Genomic DNA, 21,805 nt, shown 5'->3' with positions numbered 1-21,805 from the left:
CGCGACGCCGTAAAAGGGGCAAACGTAGCGGTCTCCTGGTCAGGCTTCAGAGACGGGCACATCGCGCTCCACTCCCTAGCATACTACTCGCCAATGTCCAGTCTCTTGACAATAAGGTTGATGAAATCCGAGCACGGGTAACATTCCAGAGAGACATCAGGGATTGCAACGTGCTCTGCTTCACGGAAACATGGCTAACTCAAGAGACGCTAACGGAGTCGGTGCAGCCAGCTGGTTTCTTCACGCATCGCGCCGACAGAAACAAACATCTTTCTGGTAAGAAGGGGGGCGGGGGGGTATGCCTTATGATTAACGAGACGTGGTGTGATCATCATAACAACACACAGGAACTCAAGTCATTCTGTTCACCTGATCTAGAACTCCTCACAATCAAATGTCGACCGCATTATCTACCAAGGGAATTCTCTTCGATCATAATCACTCCCAGATATTAAAACAATTTCCTCCTCAATCTATATTGACAAAGCGAAAACAGGTTTTTAGAAATGTTGGCAAATTTGTTAAACAGAAATACCTTATTTACATAAGTATTCAGACCCTTTGCTATGAGACTTGAAATTGAGCTCAGGTACATCCTGTTTCCATTGATCATCCTTGAGATGTTTCTACAACTTGATTGGACTCCACCTGTGGTCAATTCAATTGATTGGATATGATTTGGAAAGGCACACACCTGTCTATATAAGGTCCCACAGTTGCCAGTGCATGTCAGAGCAAAAACCAAGCCATGAGGTCGAAGGAATTGTCCATAGAGCTCCGAGACAGGACTGTGTCGAGGCACAGATCTGGGGAAGGGTACCAAAAAATGTCTGCAGCATTGAAGGTCCCCAAGAACACAGTGGCCTCCATCATTCTTAAATGGAAGAAGTTCAGAACCACCAAGACTCTTCCTAGAGATGGTCACATGGCCAAACTGAGCAATCAGGGGAGAAGGGCCTTGGTCAGGGAGGTGACCAAGAACCCAATGTTCACTCTGACAGAGATCCAGAGTTCCTCTGTGGAGATGGGAGAACCTTCCAGAAGGACAACCATCTCTGCAGCACTCCACCAATCAGGCCTTTATTCTAGAGTGGCCAGACGGAAGCCACTCCTCAGTAAAACTTGTCATCACTATCATGGACGTCCTTAACATGAACCACGCTGAATTTGGTAATGATATACAGTATAAAAAACACAAGGAAACTATGAACAACTCATTCTTTGCCTATGTAACGCTAATTGCTAATGCTACAAAATCATCTTCTCCTCATGAAGGTCAGATATACTAACAGATTCTCTATTGAGACTCATTACTTCAGTCTTTAATGGTTTTAAGAAACAATTATTGCTTCATTCAAATATGACCACAGTTGTTCCTATAGATGCACGTTAGCACAAATGCTAATGCTAAAAATATATACAAAATCTGCTCCCGATGTGGCGCAGCGGACTAAGGCACTGCATGTCAGTGCTAGAGGCGTCACTACAGACCCTGGTTCGATTCCGGGCTGTATCACAACCGGCCGTGATTGGGAGTCCCATAGAGCGGCACACAATTGGCCCAGGGTCGTCCGGGTTTGGCCTGGGTAGGCCGTCATTGTACATACGAATTTGTTCTTAACTGACTTGCCATACTAAATAAAGGTTCAATAAAAAATAAAAATTCTCATGAACCATAAGTCATATTGACTCCAGATTTGGTATGTAGAATCAATGAATTAGCCTCAAATAAATTCTAGAATGATTAGTTGCTGCGTTCAAAGTGTGCCACGCTACACCACTAGATGGCACCATATCACACCAGGGCAATAAGAACCAAGCCGATGGACGTGGGACCATTAAACCATTAAGCCGTCAGAAACTATTCACACCCCGTTACATGTTGTTGTGTTACAGCTTGAGAATGATTACAGTAGTCGCTGCATTCAAAGTGGACCAACATCCGCTACATCCAGCCAGCTTGACACAACTGTGGGAATCATTGGAGTCAACATGGGGCCAGTATCTCTGTGGAACACTTTCCACACCTTGTAGAGTCTATGCCCCCTTGTAGAGTCTATGCCCCCTTGTAGAGTCTATGCCCCCTTGTAGAGTCTATGCCCCCTTGTAGAGTCTATGCCCCCTTGTAGAGTCTATGCCCCCTTGTAGAGTCCATGCCCCCTTGTAGAGTCCATGCCCCCTTGTAGAGTCTAAGCCCCCTTGTAGAGTCCATGCCCCCTTGTAGAGTCTAAGCCCCATGCCTCTACGATTTGAGGCTGTTCTGAGGGCAAAAGTGGGTGCAACTCAATATTAGGAAGCGTATATATAGACGTCCTAGCCTACCTCTTTCAGGAAATAAATTACATGCAGTATTAGCCATATATTTATTTAAGGAATGATGTGTTACGCATAAGTATCTAAATAATAGCCTCTGTTTCTTGCCTATCATACACCTGGCCTGTTAAAAAACATTCCTTAGGTCTTAGAGTCCAAGGACAAGCTAGACTAGAATAGCAGTTCCCCGTGATAATAAAACTCCTAGTGGACGGATCCACTACAGAGGGCAGCAGTTCCCCGTGATAATACAACTCCTAGTGGACGGATCCACTACAGAGGGCAGCAGTTCCCCATGATGATAAAACAACTCCTAGTGGATGGATCCACTACAGAGGGCAGCAGTTCCCCATGATGATAAAACAACTCCTAGTGGATGGATCCACTACAGAGGGCAGCAGTTCCCCATGATAATAAAACAACTCCTAGTGGACGGATCCACTACAGAGGGCAGCAGTTCCACATGATGATAAAACAACTCCTAGTGGATGGATCCACTACAGAGGGCAGCAGTTCCCCATGATGATAAAACAACTCCTAGTGGATGGATCCACTACAGAGGGCAGCAGTTCCCCATGATGATAAAACAACTCCTAGTGGATGGATCCACTACAGAGGGCAGCAGTTCCCCATGATGATAAAACAACTCCTAGTGGATGGATCCACTACAGAGGGCAGCAGTTCCCCATGATGATAAAACAACTCCTAGTGGATGGATCCACTACAGAGGGCAGCAGTTCCCCATGATGATAAAACAACTCCTAGTGGATGGATCCACTACAGAGGGCAGCAGTTCCCCATGATGATAAAACAACTCCTAGTGGATGGATCTACTACAGAGGGCAGCAGTTCCCCATGATGATAAAACAACTCCTAGTGGATGGATACACTACAGAGGGCAGCAGTTCCCCATGATGATAAAACAACTCCTAGTGGATGGATCCACTACAGAGGGCAGCAGTTCCCCATGATGATAAAACAACTCCTAGTGGATGGATCCACTACAGAGGGCAGCAGTTCCCCATGATGATAAAACAACTCCTAGTGGATGGATCCACTACAGAGGGCAGCAGTTCCCCATGATGATAAAACAACTCCTAGTGGACGGATCCACTACAGAGGGCAGCAGTTCCCCATGATGATAAAACAACTCCTAGTGGACGGATCTACTACAGAGGGCAGCAGTTCCCCATGATGATAAAACAACTCCTAGTGGATGGATCCACTACAGAGGGCAGCAGTTCCCCATGATGATAAAACAACTCCTAGTGGATGGATCCACTACAGAGGGCAGCAGTTCCCCATGATGATAAAACAACTCCTAGTGGACGGATCCACTACAGAGGGCAGCAGTTCCCCATGATGATAAAACAACTCCTAGTGGATGGATCCACTACAGAGGGCAGCAGTTCCCCATGATGATAAAACAACTCCTAGTGGATGGATCCACTACAGAGGGCAGCAGTTCCCCATGATGATACAACAACTCCTAGTGGATGGATCCACTACAGAGGGCAGCAGTTCCCCATGATGATAAAACAACTCCTAGTGGATGGATCCACTACAGACGGCAGCAGTTCCCCATGATAAAACAACTCCTAGTGGATGGATCCACTACAGAGGGCAGCAGTTCCCCATGATGATAAAACAACTCCTAGTGGATGGATCCACTACAGAGGGCAGCAGTTCCCCATGATGATAAAACAACTCCTAGTGGATGGATCCACTACAGAGGGCAGCAGTTCCCCATGATGATAAAACAACTCCTAGTGGATGGATCCACTACAGAGGGCAGCAGTTCCCCATGATGATAAAACAACTCCTAGTGGATGGATCCACTACAGAGGGCAGCAGTTCCCCATGATGATAAAACAACTCCTAGTGGATGGATCCACTACAGAGGGCAGCAGTTCCCCATGATGATAAAACAACTCCTAGTGGATGGATCCACTACAGAGGGCAGCAGTTCCCCATGATGATAAAACAACTCCCTGTGGATGGATCCACTACAGAGGGCAGCAGTTCCCCATGATGATAAAACAACTCCCTGTGGATGGATCCACTACAGAGGGCAGCAGTTCCCCATGATGATAAAACAACTCCTAGTGGATGGATCCACTACAGAGGGCAGCAGTTCCCCATGATGATAAAACAACTCCTAGTGGATGGATCCACTACAGAGGGCAGCAGTTCCCCATGATGATACAACAACTCCTAGTGGATGGATCCACTACAGAGGGCAGCAGTTCCCCATGATGATAAAACAACTCCTAGTGGATGGATCCACTACAGAGGGCAGCAGTTCCCCATGATGATGAAACAACTCCTAGTGGATGGATCCACTACAGAGGGCAGCAGTTCCCCATGATGATAAAACAACTCCTAGTGGTCGGATCCACTACAGAGGGCAGCAGTTCCCCATGATGATAAAACAACTCCTAGTGGATGGATCCACTACAGAGGGCAGCAGTTCCCCATGATGATAAAACAACTCCTAGTGGATGGATCCACTACAGAGGGCAGCAGTTCCCCATGATGATAAAACAACTCCTAGTGGATGGATCCACTACAGAGGGCAGCAGTTCCCCATGATGATAAAACAACTCCTAGTGGATGGATCCACTACAGAGGGCAGCAGTTCCCCATGATGATAAAACAACTCCTAGTGGATGGATCCACTACAGAGGGCAGCAGTTCCCCATGATGATAAAACAACTCCTAGTGGATGGATCCACTACTACTAGGCCTCTATGAGAAAGAGATCTTATAGAGGCAGATGTGGTTATGTAAAAGCTGCTCAGGAAGACCCCTCAGCCAGACAGGAAGACTCCTCAGCCAGACAGGAAGACTCCTCAGCCAGACAGGAAGACTACTCAGCCAGACAGGAAGACTCCTCAGCCAGACAGGAAGACTCCTCAGCCAGACAGGAAGACTCCTCAGCCAGACAAGTTCCTACTGTGGACAGGAAGAAGACAAGCTTCCAACTCATCTGTTTCTATAATACTGTGCTTTATTTATTTTTGGTTGATAACACTGTATGGCATATGATACTGCCCAGTTATAACAAGAAGAGTGTATTTTAACACTTGGTTTACGATATGCATAGGACATCAACAAAATGTAAGTGCTTATTGTAGATGTGCAACATCGTGTAATACTGTTTATACAATAAACAGCACAAATACTAAAAACAAAACAGGAAGTTGTAACATTTTTGGAGCCAACTTCCTCTGTAATATGGCTGTTGTATTCCTTCCGTGGCTTCAAATAATTACACTTATCAAAATATGATTGTACCGCGCGCAAATATCACAATGACATGGCTGTTTACAGCAACAATGCATAGCAGAGTAAGCAGCAAATTATTACAAAATAATACGAAATATAAAAAATTATTACAAAATAATACAAAACAACAAAATATTACAAGTATTACTGTATTGTTACTTAGTACAGAAGTGCAAGACAGTTTTATAATGAGTCGTTGGTGTGTCTTGGAATTCAGTTGAAAGACAGTTTTATAATGAGTCGTTGGTGTGTGTGTCTTGGAATTCAACTGAAAGACAGTTTTATAATGAGTCGTTGGTGTGTCTTGGAATTCAGCTGAAAGACAGTTTTATAATGAGTCGTTGGTGTCTTGGAATTCAGTTGAAAGACAGTTTTATAATGAGTCGTTGGTGTCTTGGAATTCAGTTGAAAGACAGTTTTATAATGAGTCGTTGGTGTCTTGGAATTCAGCTGAAAGACAGTTTTATAATGAGTCGTTGGTGTGTCTTGGAATTCAACTGAAAGACAGTTTTATAATGAGTCGTTGGTGTGTGTCTTGGAATTCAACTGAAAGACAGTTTTATAATGAGTCGTTGGTGTGTCTTGGAATTCAGCTGAAAGACAGTTTTATAATGAGTCGTTGGTGTGTCTTGGAATTCAGTTGAAAGACAGTTTTATAATGAGTCGTTGGTGTGTCTTGGAATTCAGTTGAAAGACAGTTTTATAATGAGTCGTTGGCGTGTGTCTTGGAATTCAACTGAAAGACAGTTTTATAATGAGTCGTTGGTGTCTTGGAATTCAGCTGAAAGACAGTTTTATAATGAGTCGTTGGCGTGTGTCTTGGAATTCAACTGAAAGACAGTTTTATAATGAGTCGTTGGTGTGTCTTGGAATTCAACTGAAAAACAGTTTTATAATGAGTCATTGGTGTGTGTCTTGGAATTCAACTGAAAGACAGTTTTATAATGAGTCGTTGGCGTGTGTCTTGGAATTCAACTGAAAGACAGTTTTATAATGAGTCGTTGGTGTGTGTCTTGGAATTCAGCTGAAAGACAGTTTTATAATGAGTCGTTGGTGTCTTGGAATTCAACTGAAAGACAGTTTTATAATGAGTCGTTGGTGTGTCTTGGAATTCAACTGAAAGACAGTTTTATAATGAGTCGTTGGTGTGTGTCTTGGAATTCAGCTGAAAGACAGTTTTATAATGAGTCGTTGGTGTCTTGGAATTCAGCTGAAAGACAGTTTTATAATGAGTCGTTGGTGTGTCTTGGAATTCAGTTGAAAGACAGTTTTATAATGAGTCGTTGGCGTGTGTCTTGGAATTCAACTGAAAGACAGTTTTATAATGAGTCGTTGGTGTGTGTCTTGGAATTCAACTGAAAGACAGTTTTATAATGAGTCGTTGGTGTCTTGGAATTCAGCTGAAAGACAGTTTTATAATGAGTCGTTGGTGTGTCTTGGAATTCAGTTGAAAGACAGTTTTATAATGAGTCGTTGGCGTGTGTCTTGGAATTCAACTGAAAGACAGTTTTATAATGAGTCGTTGGTGTGTGTCTTGGAATTCAGCTGAAAGACAGTTTTATAATGAGTCGTTGACGTGTGTCTTGGAATTCAGCCGAAAGACTTGTGCTCGTGTCTAAATCCAACTCAGTTCATTAATTCACAATCAGGTCTCAAGATCAACCTGGAATCTGATTAACAGACATATTAATACTTGAACTAACATATATTTTTTGACATCTCATCAAATTTAATTTATACAGGACCAGTCAAAAGTTTGAACACACCTACTCATTCAAGGTTTTTTCTTTATTTTTACTATTTTCTACAATGTAGAATAATAGTGAAGACATCAAAACTATGAAATAACACATATGGAATCATGTAGTAACCAAAAAAAGTGTTAAACAAATCAAAATATATTTTTATATTTGAGATTCTTCAAAGTAGCCACCCTTTGCCTTGATGACAGCTTTGTCATCAAGGCAAAAAAATATATTTTTGTTGTTGACTTTTTTTGGTTACTACATGATTCCATATGTGTTATTTCCTAGTTTTGATGTCTTCACTGTTATTCTACATTGTAGAAAATAGTAAAAATAAAGAAAAACCCTTGAATGAGTAGGTGTGTCCAAACCTTTGACTGGTAATGTACATTTTCAATGCATTATTTTGTCCAAAACGATTAAAGATCTGTCCTTCATGCTTCACTGGAATTTAGAGAATAAATCATTGGAATTACATCAACAATAGACCTTAAATGGACTTCCTTCGAATGGGAGAAATAAATAAATACTTTTTTTTGGCACAAACATTTGACTGACAACATTACAGAGTCAACGTCCATAACAGCATTGCAGCCTTCACATGGCATAGAAACTAGGATTTTAACAAACATTGAAATGTCACTGTGAACATTACTGGTCGATGTCTCTACAAATAAGGTGTCCTTGTGTTATCCAAGACTAGAATGGTATCACTTGTTTGTAGAAGAACCAGCATTTGGGATAAGAAAACACCGGGAATGAAGCTTTTTAAACATATTGGAACACTTCAACATTACTGAAGCAAATACCGTTGCTTGTCGTCTTTCTTTGGTCATTTCCTAATAAAGACTAGAATCTCCTGACCTTCAATAATATATCCGTCTCTCTCCTCCTCCCTTCCTCTCCTCCTCTCCTCCCTCTCCCTCTCAGAGACAGATGTTGATCTGTTTGGACAGCTCTCTCTCCTCCTCCCTCCTCTCCTCCCTCCTCTCCTCTCCTCCCTCCTCTCCTCTCCTCCCTCCTCTCTCCTCCCCTCCTCCCTCTCCTCCTCTCTCCTCCTCCCTCCTCCTCCCTCCTCCTCCCTCCTCTCCCCTCCTCTCCTCTCCCCTCCTCTCCTCTCCTCCTCCCCTCCCCTCTCCTCCCTCTTCTCCCCCCTCCTCTCCTCCCTCTCCCTCTCAGAGACAGATGTGGATCTGTTTGGACAGCTCTCTCTCCAGGTCTGATATCAGCGTATCAAAGTCTTTGAGACTCAGTCTGCAGGTAAACGGGGCGTCAAAATCCAGAACTAAGTCATCTACGTACTGAGTCCACTCCACCTTCTTCACCTCCCTCTCTTCCTCCTCTTCCTCACTGTCGCTCCCCGCCACCTCATCGTAGTCCGCATCTCCTCCGGACAGAAAGTCCCGCCCACACACGCTCCAGTCGCCAGCATACCGGTTACACGGCGGGCTCTCCAGTCGGCCCCGCCCACGTCGCGACACCACGCCCACTTCGTCCCCCGGTAGGTCCAGAGGCAGAGACAGGCCGCGCTGGCAGCGCCGCCGCAGGGGGTTATGGGGCATGGGGCTGGGAGGGGAAGGAGGCACGTCTGAACTGGAGGAGGGCTGGAGGAGGGCGGGAGAGTCAGGGTTGTCTGTCACTCGGTCTGTAGGAACTGAGGAGTTAGGAAGCAGAGAGAGGAAAGGTTTCAAACCCAGAGATGTTCTCAACACGTCCCACTGTTGCAAATCAAATATATTTATAGACAAGAGTATGTGGACACCCCTTCAAATTAGTGGATTCGGGATATTTCAGCCACACCCGTTGCTGACAGGTGTATAAAATCGAGCACACAGCCATGCAATCTCCATAGACAAACATTAGCAATAGAATGGCCTTACTGAAGAGCTCAGTGACTTTCAACGTGACACCATCATTAAAAATTTTATGAGAATTTTTTATTTTTTATTTAATCTTTATTTAACTAGGCAAGTCAGTTAAGAACAAATTCTTATTTAAAATGACGGCCTACCCCCGTCCAAACCCAAACCCGGACGACGCTGAGCCAATTGTGCGCCGCCCTATGGGACTCCCAATCACGGCCGGTTGTGATACAGCCTGGAATCAAACCAGGGTCTGCAGTGACGCCTCTAGCACTGAAATGCAGTGCCTTAGACCGCTGCGCCACTCGGGAGACCCCAAGAGTCAGGATGCAGCAATGTTCAAACATCTAGTGGAAAGCCTTCCCAGAAGAGTGGAGGCTGTTACAGCAGCAATGTTCCAACATCTAGTGGAAAGCCTTCCCAGAAGAGTGGAGGCTGTTATAGCAGCAATGTTCCAACATCTAGTGGAAAGCCTTCCCAGAAGAGTGGAGGCTGTTATAGCAGCAATGTTCCAACATCTAGTGGAAAGCCTTCCCAGAAGAGTGGAGGCTGTTATAGCAGCAATGTTCCAACATCTAGTGGAAAGCCTTCCCAGAAGAGTGGAGGCTGTTATAGCAGCAATGTTCCAACATCTAGTGGAAAGCCTTCCCAGAAGAGTGGAGGCTGTTATAGCAGCAATGTTCCAACATCTAGTGGAAAGCCTTCCCAGAAGAGTGGAGGCTGTTATAGCAGCAATGTTCCAACATCTAGTGGAAAGCCTTCCCAGAAGAGTGGAGGCTGTTATAGCAGCAATGTTCCATCATCTAGTGGAAAGCCTTCCCAGAAGAGTGGAGGCTGTTATAGCAGCAATGTTCCAACATCTAGTGGAAAGCCTTCCCAGAAGAGTGGAGGCTGTTATAGCAGCAATGTTCCAACATCTAGTGGAAAGCCTTCCCAGAAGAGTGGAGGCTGTTATAGCAGCAATGTTCCAACATCTAGTGGAAAGCCTTCCCAGAAGAGTGGAGGCTGTTATAGCAGCAATGTTCCATCATCTAGTGGAAAGCCCTCCCAGAAGAGTGGAGGCTGTTATAGCAGCAATGTTCCAACATCTAGTGGAAAGCCTTCCCAGAAGAGTGGAGGCTGTTATAGCAGCAATGTTCCAACATCTAGTGGAAAGCCTTCCCAGAAGAGTGGAGGCTGTTATAGCAGCAATGTTCCATCATCTAGTGGAAAGCCTTCCCAGAAGAGTGGAGGCTGTTATAGCAGCAATGTTCCAACATCTAGTGGAAAGCCTTCCCAGGAGAGTGGAGGCTGTTATAGCAGCAATGTTCCAACATCTAGTGGAAAGCCTTCCCAGAAGAGTGGAGGCTGTTATAGCAGCAATGTTCCAACATCTAGTGGAAAGCCTTCCCAGAAGAGTGGAGGCTGTTATAGCAGCAATGTTCCAACATCTAGTGGAAAGCCTTCCCAGAAGAGTGGAGGCTGTTATAGCAGCAATGTTCCAACATCTAGTGGAAAGCCTTCCCAGAAGAGTGGAGGCTGTTACAGCAGCAATGTTCCAACATCTAGTGGAAAGCCTTCCCAGAAGAGTGGAGGCTGTTATAGCAGCAGTGTTCCAACATCTAGTGGAAAGCCTTCCCAGAAGAGTGGAGGCTGTTATAGCAGCAATGTTCCAACATCTAGTGGAAAGCCTTCCCAGAAGAGTGGAGGCTGTTACAGCAGCAATGTTCCAACATCTAGTGGAAAGCCTTCCCAGAAGAGTGGAGGCTGTTATAGCAGCAATGTTCCAACATCTAGTGGAAAGCCTTCCCAGAAGAGTGGAGGCTGTTACAGCAGCAATGTTCCAACATCTAGTGGAAAGCCTTCCCAGAAGAGTGGAGGCTGTTATAGCAGCAATGTTCCAACATCTAGTGGAAAGCCTTCCCAGAAGAGTGGAGGCTGTTATAGCAGCAATGTTCCAACATCTAGTGGAAAGCCTTCCCAGAAGAGTGGAGGCTGTTATAGCAGCAATGTACCAACATCTAGTGGAAAGCCTTCCCAGAAGAGTAGAGGCTGTTATAGCAGCAATGTTCCAACATCTAGTGGAAAGCCTTCCCAGAAGAGTGGAGGCTGTTATAGCAGCAATGTTCCAACATCTAGTGGAAAGCCTTCCCAGAAGAGTGGAGGCTGTTATAGCAGCAATGTACCAACATCTAGTGGAAAGCCTTCCCAGAAGAGTGGAGGCTGTTACAGCAGCAAAGGGGGGACGAACTCCATATTAATGCCCATGATTTTAGAATGAGATGTTTGACGAGCAGGTGTCCACATACTTTTGGCCATACAGTGCATTCGGAAAGTATTCAGACCCCTGGACTTTTTCCACATTTTGTTACGTTACAACCTTATTCTAAAATGGATTAAATTAATATTTTTTTCTCCTCAATCTACACACAGTACCCCATAATGACAAAGCGAAAACAGATTTTTTGACATTTTTGCAGCAAAGAAATTCTTAAAAATTGAAATACCTTATTTACATAAGTATTCAGACCCTTTGCTATGAGACTCGAAATTGAGCTCAGGTGCATCCTGTTTCCATTGATTAGCCTTGAGATGTTTCTACAACTTGATTGGAGTCCACCTGTGGTAAATTCAATTGATTGGACATGATTTGGAAAGGCACACACCTGTCTATATAAGGTCCCACAGTTGACAGTGCATGTCAGAGCAAAAACCAAGCCATGAGGTCGAAGGAATTATCCATAGAGCCCCGAGACTGGATTGTGTCGAGGCACAGATCTGGGGAAGGGTACCAAACAACTGTCTGTAGCATTGAAGGTCCCCAAGAACACAATGGCCTCCATCATTCTTAAATGGAAGAAATTCAGAACCACCAAGACTCGTCCTAGAGCTGGTCGCCCGGCCAAACTGAGCAATCTGGGGAGAAGGGTCTTGGTCAGTGACCAAGAACCCAATGGTCACTCTGACAGAGCTCCAGAGTTCCTCTGTGGAGATGGAAGAACCTTCCAGAAGGACAACCATCTCTGCAGCACTCCACCAATCAGGCCTTTATGGTAGAGTGGCCAGACGGAAGCCACTCCTCAGTAAAAGGCACATGACAGCCCGCTTGGAGCTTGAGAGGATCTGCAGAAGAGAATGGGAGAAATTCCCCAAATACAGGTGTGCCAAGCTTGTAGCGTCATACCCAAGAAGACTCGTGGCTCTAATCGCTGCCAAAGGTGCTTCAACAAAGTACTGAGTAAAGGGTCTGAATACTTACGTAAATGTCATATTTCAGATTTTATATTGAATAAATTAGCAAAACATTCCAAAAAACTATTCTTTCTTTGTCATTATGGGATATTGTGATGTCATTATGGGGTATTGTGATGTCATTATGGGGTATTGTGATGTCATTATGTGGTATAGTGTGTAGATTGATGAGGGGAAAAAACGATTTAATAGATTTTAGAATAAGCCTGTAACGTAACAACATGTGGAAAAAGTCAAGGGGTCTGAATACATTCCAAAGGCACTGTATAGTACAGATTCACTAGGAAACGGGAAGACTGGTTGAAATGACGTAACAAAGCTATTCATCTGGTTGCAATGAGGTCATATCCATCAGTTTGGCCCTGTTGGATATGTCGGCCCACTTTGTACCAACAGACACTTACTGGGCCAAAGCTGCAGCAGGTAATGCAAGGCCTCGATGTGTCTCTTGAAGTCCACAGCACTGGCGATCTCCTCACTGTGAGCAAAACTCCGTCCGCCCCTTCCACAGCTCCCCCCGTGCCCGCCCTGCCCTCCCTGTCCCGGTGCAGTGGGTCGCCACGACTCCTGGGTGGGGGTCAGGAGCACCGGGCCGAAACACACCGCCAGGTTCTGACAGTTCATCCGGTTACAGTCACTGTAGGAGGCAACAAGGCTCAGATGGTCCAGGAGCAGCGAGAGGGTGGCCTGGAGAGAGGAGAGAGAAGAGGGTTAGACAGGGAGGACTGGAGGAGGGACAGGGAGGACTGGAGGAGGGACAGGGGGGACTGGAGAGAGGGACAGGGGGGACTGGAGAGAGGGGAGAGAAGAGGGTTAGACAGGGAGGACTGGAGGAGGGACAGGGAGGACTGGAGGAGGGACAGGGGGGACTGGAGAGAGGGGAGAGAAGAGGGTTAGACAGGGAGGACTGGAGGAGGGACAGGGAGGACTGGAGGAGGGACAGGGGGGACTGGAGAGAGGGACAGGGGGGACTGGAGAGAGGGACAGGGGGGACTGGAGGAGGGACAGGGAGGACTGGAGGAGGGACAGGGAGGACTGGAGAGAGGGGAGAGAAGAGGGTTAGACAGGGAGGACTGGAGGAGGGACAGGGAGGACTGGAGGAGGGACAGGGGGGACTGGAGAGAGGGACAGGGGGGACTGGAGAGAGGGACAGGGGGGACTGGAGAGAGGGACAGGGGGGACTGGAGGAGGGACAGAGGGGACTGGAGGAGGGACAGGGAGGACTGGAGAGAGGGACAGGGAGGACTGGAGAGAGGGACAGGGGGGACTGGAGAGAGGGACAGGGGGGACTGGAGAGAGGGACAGGGGGGACTGGAGAGAGGAGAGAGAAGAGGGTTAGACAGGGAGGACTGGAGGAGGGACAGGGAGGACTGGAGAGAGGGACAGGGGGGACTGGAGAGAGGGAAAGGGGGGACTGGAGGAGGGACAGGGAGGACTGGAGGAAGGACAGGGGGGACTGGAGAGAGGAGAGAGAAGAGGGTTAGACAGGGAGGACTGGAGGAGGGACAGGGAGGACTGGAGGAGGGACAGGGGGGACTGGAGGAGGGACAGGGAGGACTGGAGAGAGGGACAGGGGGGACTGGAGAGAGGAGAGAGAAGAGGGTTAGACAGGGAGGACTGGAGGAGGGACAGGGGGGACTGGAGGAGGGACAGGGGGGACTGGAGAGAGGGGAGAGAGAAGAGGGTTAGACAGGGAGGACTGGAGGAGGGACAGGGAGGACTGGAGAGAGGGACAGGGAGGACTGGAGAGAAGGACAGGGGGGACTGGAGGAGGGACAGGGGGGACTGGAGGAGGGACAGGGGGGACTGGAGGAGGGATAGGGAGGACTGGAGGAGGGACAGGGGGGACTGGAGGAGGGACAGGGAGGACTGGAGGAGGGACAGGGGGGACTGGAGGAGGGACAGGGAGGACTGGAGGAGGGACAGGGGGGACTGGAGAGAGGGACAGGGAGGACTGGAGGAGGGACAGGGGGGACTGGAGGAGGGACAGGGAGGACTGGAGGAGGGACAGGGGGGACTGGAGGAGGGACAGGGAGGACTGGAGGAGGGACAGGGGGGACTGGAGGAGGGACAGGGAGGACTGGAGGAGGGACAGGGGGGACTGGAGAGAGGGACAGGGAGGACTGGAGGAGGGACAGGGAGGACTGGAGGAGGGACAGGGGGGACTGGAGGAGGGACAGGGAGGACTGGAGGAGGGACAGGGGGGACTGGAGAGAGGGACAGGGAGGACTGGAGGAGGGACAGGGGGGACTGGAGGAGGGACAGGGAGGACTGGAGGAGGGACAGGGGGGACTGGAGGAGGGACAGGGAGGACTGGAGGAGGGACAGGGGGGACTGGAGGAGGGACAGGGAGGACTGGAGGAGGGACAGGGAGGACTGGAGGAGGGACAGGGAGGACTGGAGGAGGGACAGGGGGGACTGGAGAGAGGGACAGGGAGGACTGGAGAGAGGGACAGGGGGGACTGGAGGAGGGACAGGGGGGACTGGAGGAGGGACAGGGGGGACTGGAGGAGGGACAGGGAGGACTGGAGGAGGGACAGGGAGGACTGGAGAGAGGGGAGAGAAGAGGGTTAGACAGGGAGGACTGGAGGAGGGACAGGGAGGACTGGAGAGAGGGACAGCGGGGACTGGAGAGAGGGGAGAGAAGAGGGTTATACAGGGAGGACTGGAGGAGGGACAGGGAGGACTGGAGGAGGGACAGGGGGGACTGGAGAGAGGGGAGAGAAGAGGGTTAGACAGGGAGGACTGGAGGAGGGACAGGGAGGACTGGAGAGAGGGGAGAGAAGAGGGTTAGACAGGAAGGACTGGAGGAGGGACAGGGAGGACTGGAGGAGGGACAGGGGGGACTGGAGAGAGGGGAGAGAAGAGGGTTAGACAGGGAGGACTGGAGGAGGGACAGGGAGGACTGGAGGAGGGACAGGGGGGACTGGATGAGGGACAGGGGGGGCTGGAGGAGGGACAGGGGGGACTGGAGGAAGGACAGGGGGGACTGGAGAGAGGGGAGAGAAGAGGGTTAGACAGGGAGGACTTGAGGAGGGACAGGGAGGACTGGAGAGAGGGGAGAGAAGAGGGTTAGACAGGGAGGACTGGAGGAGGGACAGGGGGGACTGGAGGAGGGACAGGGAGGACTGGAGAGAGGGGAGAGAAGAGGGTTAGACAGGGGGGACTGGAGGAGGGACAAGGAGGACTGGAGGAGGGACAGGGAGGACTGGAGAGAGGGGAGAGAAGAGGGTTAGACAGGGAGAACTGGAGGAGGGACAGGGAGGACTGGAGGAGGGACAGGGGGGACTGGAGAGAGGGGAGAGAAGAGGGTTAGACAGGGAGGACTGGAGGAGGGACAGGGAGGACTGGAGAGAGGGGAGAGAAGAGGGTTAGACAGGGGGGACTGGAGGAGGGACAGGGAGGACTGGAGGAGGGACAGGGAGGACTGGAGAGAGGGGAGAGAAGAGGGTTAGACAGGGAGGACTGGAGGAGGGACAGGGAGGACTGGAGAGAGGGGAGAGAAGAGGGTTAGACAGGGAGGACTGGAGGAGGGACAGGGAGGACTGGAGGAGGGACAGGGGGGACTGGAGAGAGGGGAGAGAAGAGGGTTAGAACCCTAACCCTAACCCTACCTAAAGCCCTACCTAACCCTACCTAACCCTATCTAACCCTATCTAACCCTATCTAACCCTACCTAACCCTATCTAACCCTATCTAACCCTACCTAACCCTATCTAACCCTACCTAACCCTATCTAACCCTACCTAACCCTACCTAACCCTACCTAACCCTACCTAACCCTATCTAACCCTATCTAACCCTACCTAACCCTACCTAACCCTACCTAACCCTATCTAACCCTATCTAACCCTACCTAACCCTACCTAACCCTACCTAACCCTATCTAACCCTACCTAACCCTACCTAACCCTATCTAACCCTACCTAACCCTACCTAACCCTACCTAACCCTACCTAACCCTATCTAACCCTACCTAACCCTACCTAACCCTACCTAACCCTACCTAACCCTATCTAACCCTATCTAACCCTACCTAACCCTACCTAACCCTATCTAACCCTATCTAACCCTACCTAACCCTATCTAACCCTATCTAACCCTATCTAACCCTATCTAACCCTATCTAACCCTACCTAACCCTATCTAACCCTATCTAACCCTATCTAACCTTACCTAACCCTACCTAACCCTACCTAACCCTACCTAACCCTATCTAACCCTATCTAACCCTATCTAACCCTACCTAACCCTACCTAACCCTACCTAACCCTACCTAACCCTATCTAACCCTACCTAACCCTATCTAACCCTATCTAACCCTACCTAACCCTACCTAACCCTATCTAACCCTATCTAACCCTACCTAACCCTATCTAACCCTATCTAACCCTATCTAACCCTATCTAACCCTACCTAACCCTACCTAACCCTATCTAACCCTATCTAACCCTATCTAACCCTACCTAACCCTACCTAACCCTATCTAACCCTATCTAACCCTATCTAACCCTATCTAACCCTACCTAACCCTACCTAACCCTATCTAACCCTATCTAACCCTATCTAACCCTACCTAACCCTATCTAACCCTATCTAACCCTATCTAACCCTATCTAACCCTACCTAACCCTATCTAACCCTACCTAACCCTATCTAACCCTATCTAACCCTATCTAACCCTATCTAACCTATCTAACCCTATCTAACCCTATCTAACCCTATCTAACCCTATCTAACCTATCTAACCCTATCTAACCCTATCTAACCCTATCTAACCCTATCTAACCTATCTAACCCTATCTAACCCTATCTAACCCTATCTAACCCTATCTAACCCCTATCTAACCCTACCTAACCCTATCTAACCCTACCTAACCCTACCTAACCCTATCTAACCCTACCTAACCCTATCTAACCCTATCTAACCCTATCTAACCCTATCTAACCCTACCTAACCCTACCTAACCCTATCTAACCCTATCTAACCCTATCTAACCCTATCTAACCCTACCTAACCCTACCTAACCCTATATAACCCTACCTAACCCTATCTAACCCTATCTAACCCTATCTAACCCTATCTAACCCTATCTAACCCTACCTAACCCTATCTAACCCTACCTAACCCTATCTAACCCTATCTAACCCTACCTAGCCCTATCTAACCCTATCTAACCCTATCTAACCCTATCTAACCCTACCTAACCCTATCTAACCCTACCTAACCCTATCTAACCCTACCTAACCCTATCTAACCCTATCTAACCCTACCTAACCCTATCTAACCCTACCTAACCCTATCTAACCCTACCTAACCCTACCTAACCCTATCTAACCCTATCTAACCCTACCTAACCCTATCTAACCCTACCTAACCCTATCTAACCCTACCTAACCCTATCTAACCCTATCTAACCCTACCTAACCCTATCTAACCCTACCTAACCCTATCTAACCCTATCTAACCCTATCTAACCCTATCTAACCCTACCTAACCCTATCTAACCCTATCTAACCCTATCTAACCCTACCTAACCCTATCTAACCCTATCTAACCCTATCTAACCCTATCTAACCCTACCTAACCCTACCTAACCCTATCTAACCCTACCTAACCCTATCTAACCCTATCTAACCCTATCTAACCCTATCTAACCCTACCTAACCCTATCTAACCCTACCTAACCCTATACGGTTCTGAGAAACCGTTGTCGCCACACAATTGACTGTGACTTCATTGTACCATTACTAGATATGTTTATTCATATTTATTTAGTTTTAACTGTTAGTTTGTTTTGCCGATATCTCACTTGTTGTTTCTTTTATTTTCAAATATCAGTTTTACAGGGTAGATAGGTTAGATAGGTTAGATAGGTTAGATAGGTTAGATAGGGTAGATAGGGTAGATAGGGTAGATAGGGTAGATAGGTTAGATAGGTTAGATAGGTTAGATAGGTTAGATAGGTTAGATAGGGTAGATAGGTTAGATAGGGTAGATAGGGTAGATAGGGTAGATAGGTTAGATAGGTTAGATAGGTTAGATAGGTTAGATAGGGTAGATAGGGTAGATAGGGTAGATAGGGTAGATAGGGTAGATAGGGTAGATAGGGTAGATAGGTTAGATAGGGTAGATAGGTTAGATAGGTTAGATAGGTTAGATAGGGTAGATAGGGTAGATAGGGTAGATAGGGTAGATAGGGTAGATAGGGTAGATAGGGTAGATAGGTTAGATAGGGTTAAATAGGGTTAGATAGGGTTAGATAGGTTAGATAGGTTAGATAGGGTTAGATAGGGTTAGATAGGGTTAGATAGGTTAGATAGGTTAGATAGGGTTAGATAGGGTTAGATAGGGTTAGATAGGTTAGATAGGTTAGATAGGTTAGATAGGTTACATTTACATTTACATTTAAGTCATTTAGCAGACGCTCTTATCCAGAGCGACTTACAAATTGGTGCATTCACCTAATGACATCCAGTGGAACAGCCACTTTAGGTTAGATAGGGTTAGATAGGTTAGATAGGTTAGATAGGTTAGATAGGGTTAGATAGGGTTAGATAGGGTAGATAGGGTAGATAGGTTAGATAGGGTAGATAGGGTAGATAGGTTAGATAGGTTAGATAGGGTAGATAGGTTAGATAGGTTAGATAGGTTAGATAGGTTAGATAGGTTAGATAGGTTAGATAGGGTAGATAGGTTAGATAGGTTAGATAGGTTAGATAGGTTAGATAGGTTAGATAGGTTAGATAGGTTAGATAGGTTAGATAGGTTAGATAGGGCCTAACCCTTCTATGCCATCAAAAGGAACATAAAATTCACCTTACCAACTAGGATCTGGCTGAAAATACTTGAATCAGTCATAGAGCCCATTGCCCTTTATGGTTGTGAGGTCTGGGGTCCGCTCACCAACCAAGAACTCACAAAATGGGACAAACACCAAATTGAGATTCTGCATGCAGAATTCTACAAAAATATCCTCTGTGTACAACGTAAAACACCAAATAATACGTGCAGAGCAGAATTAAGCCGATACCCACTAATTATCAAAATCCAGAAAAGAGAAGTTAAATTCTACAACCACCTAAAAGGAAGCGATTCCCAAACCTTCCATAACAAAGCCATCACCTACAGAGAGATGAACCTGGAGAAGAGTCCCCTAAGCAAGCTGGTCCTAGGGCTCTGTTCACAAACACAAACACACCCCACAGAGCCCCAGAACAGCAACACAATTAGACCCAACCAAATCATGAGAAAACAAAAAGATAATTACTTGACACATTGGAAAGAATTAACAAAAAAACAGAGCAAACTAGAATGCTATTTGGCCCTAAACAGAGAGTATACAGTGGCAGAATACCTGACCACTGTGACTGACCCAAAAGCAAGGAATTTGAGAGAGAGAAACAGAGAGACATACAGAGAGAGACACAGAGGGAGACAGACAGACAGACAGAGAGAGAGACATGTACCCACCCTCTCTGGTTCAGACAGACAGACAGACAGACAGACAGACAGACAGACAGACAGACAGACAGACAGACAGACAGACAGACAGACAGAGAGACATGTACCCACCCTCTCTGGTTCAGACAGACAGACAGACAGACAGACAGACAGACAGACAGACAGACAGACAGACAGACAGACAGACAGACAGACAGAGAGAGACATGTACCCACCCTCTCTGGTTCAGACAGACAGACAGACAGACAGACAGACAGACAGACAGACAGACAGACAGACAGACAGACAGACAGACAGACAGACAGACAGACAGACAGACAGAGACAGGTACCCACCCTCTCTGGTTCAGACAGACAGACAGAGACATGTACCCACCCTCTCTGGTTCAGACAGACAGACAGACAGACAGACAGACAGACAGACAGACAGACAGACAGACAGACAGACAGGTACCCACCCTCTCTGGTTCAGACAGACAGACAGACAGACAGACAGACAGACAGACAGACAGACAGACAGACAGACAGACAGACAGACAGACAGACAGACAGACAGACAGACAGACAGACAGACAGACAGACAGAGACAGGTACCCACCCTCTCTGGTTCAGGCAGAAAGACAGACAGACAGACAGACAGACACAGACACAGACACAGACAGACAGACAGACAGACAGACAGACAGGTACCCACCCTCTCTGGTTCAGGCAGAAAGACAGACAGACAGACAGACAGACAGACAGACAGACAGACAGACAGACAGACAGACAGACAGACAGACAGGTACCCACCCTCTCTGGTTCAGACAGACAGACAGACAGACAGACAGGTACCCACCCTCTCTGGTTCAGACAGACAGACAGACAGACAGACAGACAGGTACCCACCCTCTCTGGTTCAGGCAGACAGACAGACAGACAGACAGACAGACAGACAGACACAGACAGACAGGTACCCACCCTCTCTGGTTCAGGCAGACAGACAGACAGACAGACAGACAGACAGACAGACAGACAGACAGACAGACAGACAGACAGACAGACAGACAGACAGACAGACAGACAGACAGACAGGTACCCACCCTCTCTGGTTCAGGCAGAAAGACAGACAGACAGACAGACAGACAGACAGACAGACAGACAGACAGACAGACAGACAGACAGACAGACAGACAGGTACCCACCCTCTCTGGTTCAGGCAGACAGTGCAGCAGGGCCACGGTGCTCTGAGAGCGTTGTACGTCTCCCTCGCTCCTGCCAGGAGAGGAGGTACCAGGGGAGGAGCGGGAAGGAGGAGGTCTCAGAGACATGGCCTCCAGAACCACCTCGTACAAGGTCCTGGTGATAAGGGAGGACGGCAGCTCACGTAGGTAGTCCTTCAGAATGCCTGAACATAAACATCACAAGGAAGGAATAAAAACAAAAGGTTTAACTACGTCCTAAACCCCTTCTGCTTCCTTTTACTAGGATCAGTTTCATTTGGTCAAATATGTTTTTTATTTTTTATTTAACCTTTATTTAACGAGGCAAGTCAGTTAAGAACAAATTCTTATTTTCAATGACGGCCTACCGGGGAACAGTGGGTTAACTGCCTTGTTCAGGGGCAGAACGACAGATTTATACCTTGTCAGCTCGGGGATTCAATCCAGCAACCTTTCGATTACTGGCCCAATTCTCTAACCACTAGGCTACCTGCCTCCCCCCCTCTAACCACTAGTCTACCTGCCCCTCCCCCTCTAACCACTAGGCTACCTGCCCCTCCCCCTCTAACCACTAGGCTACCTGCCTCCCACCTCTAACCACTAGTCTACCTGCCCCTCCCCCTCTAACCATTAGGCTACCTGCCGCCCATATCGGTAATGTTTCAGCTAAGGCATACAGGTATGGTATCAGCAGTGTCGG

General features: G+C 47.6%; 2 protein-coding genes across 4 annotated transcripts in view; one reads left to right on the top strand and one right to left on the bottom strand.

The window, feature by feature from the left end:
- Positions 1 to 21,805, top strand: part of tbc1d4 (TBC1 domain family, member 4) — a 248,987-nt gene that overhangs the window by 89,447 nt on the left and 137,735 nt on the right. The gene's annotated exons all lie outside the window — the stretch shown is intronic.
- The window catches only part of LOC139539155 (rho GTPase-activating protein SYDE1-like), a 21,680-nt gene continuing 8,373 nt past the window's right edge, over positions 8,499 to 21,805 (bottom strand). The window contains exons 6-8 of the mRNA XM_071341980.1: positions 21,088 to 21,290; positions 12,844 to 13,126; positions 8,499 to 9,000 (exon numbers count right to left, since the gene is read on the bottom strand). Of these exons, the coding sequence (XP_071198081.1) occupies positions 8,522 to 9,000; positions 12,844 to 13,126; positions 21,088 to 21,290 (965 nt within the window). The 3' untranslated portion in view covers positions 8,499 to 8,521. The remainder of the gene's footprint in view (positions 9,001 to 12,843; positions 13,127 to 21,087; positions 21,291 to 21,805) is intronic.

This window comes from Salvelinus alpinus, chromosome 14 (assembly GCF_045679555.1).
Source record: "Salvelinus alpinus chromosome 14, SLU_Salpinus.1, whole genome shotgun sequence".
NCBI lineage: Eukaryota > Metazoa > Chordata > Actinopteri > Salmoniformes > Salmonidae > Salvelinus > Salvelinus alpinus.
This window is presented reverse-complemented; position numbering and strand designations above follow the sequence as displayed.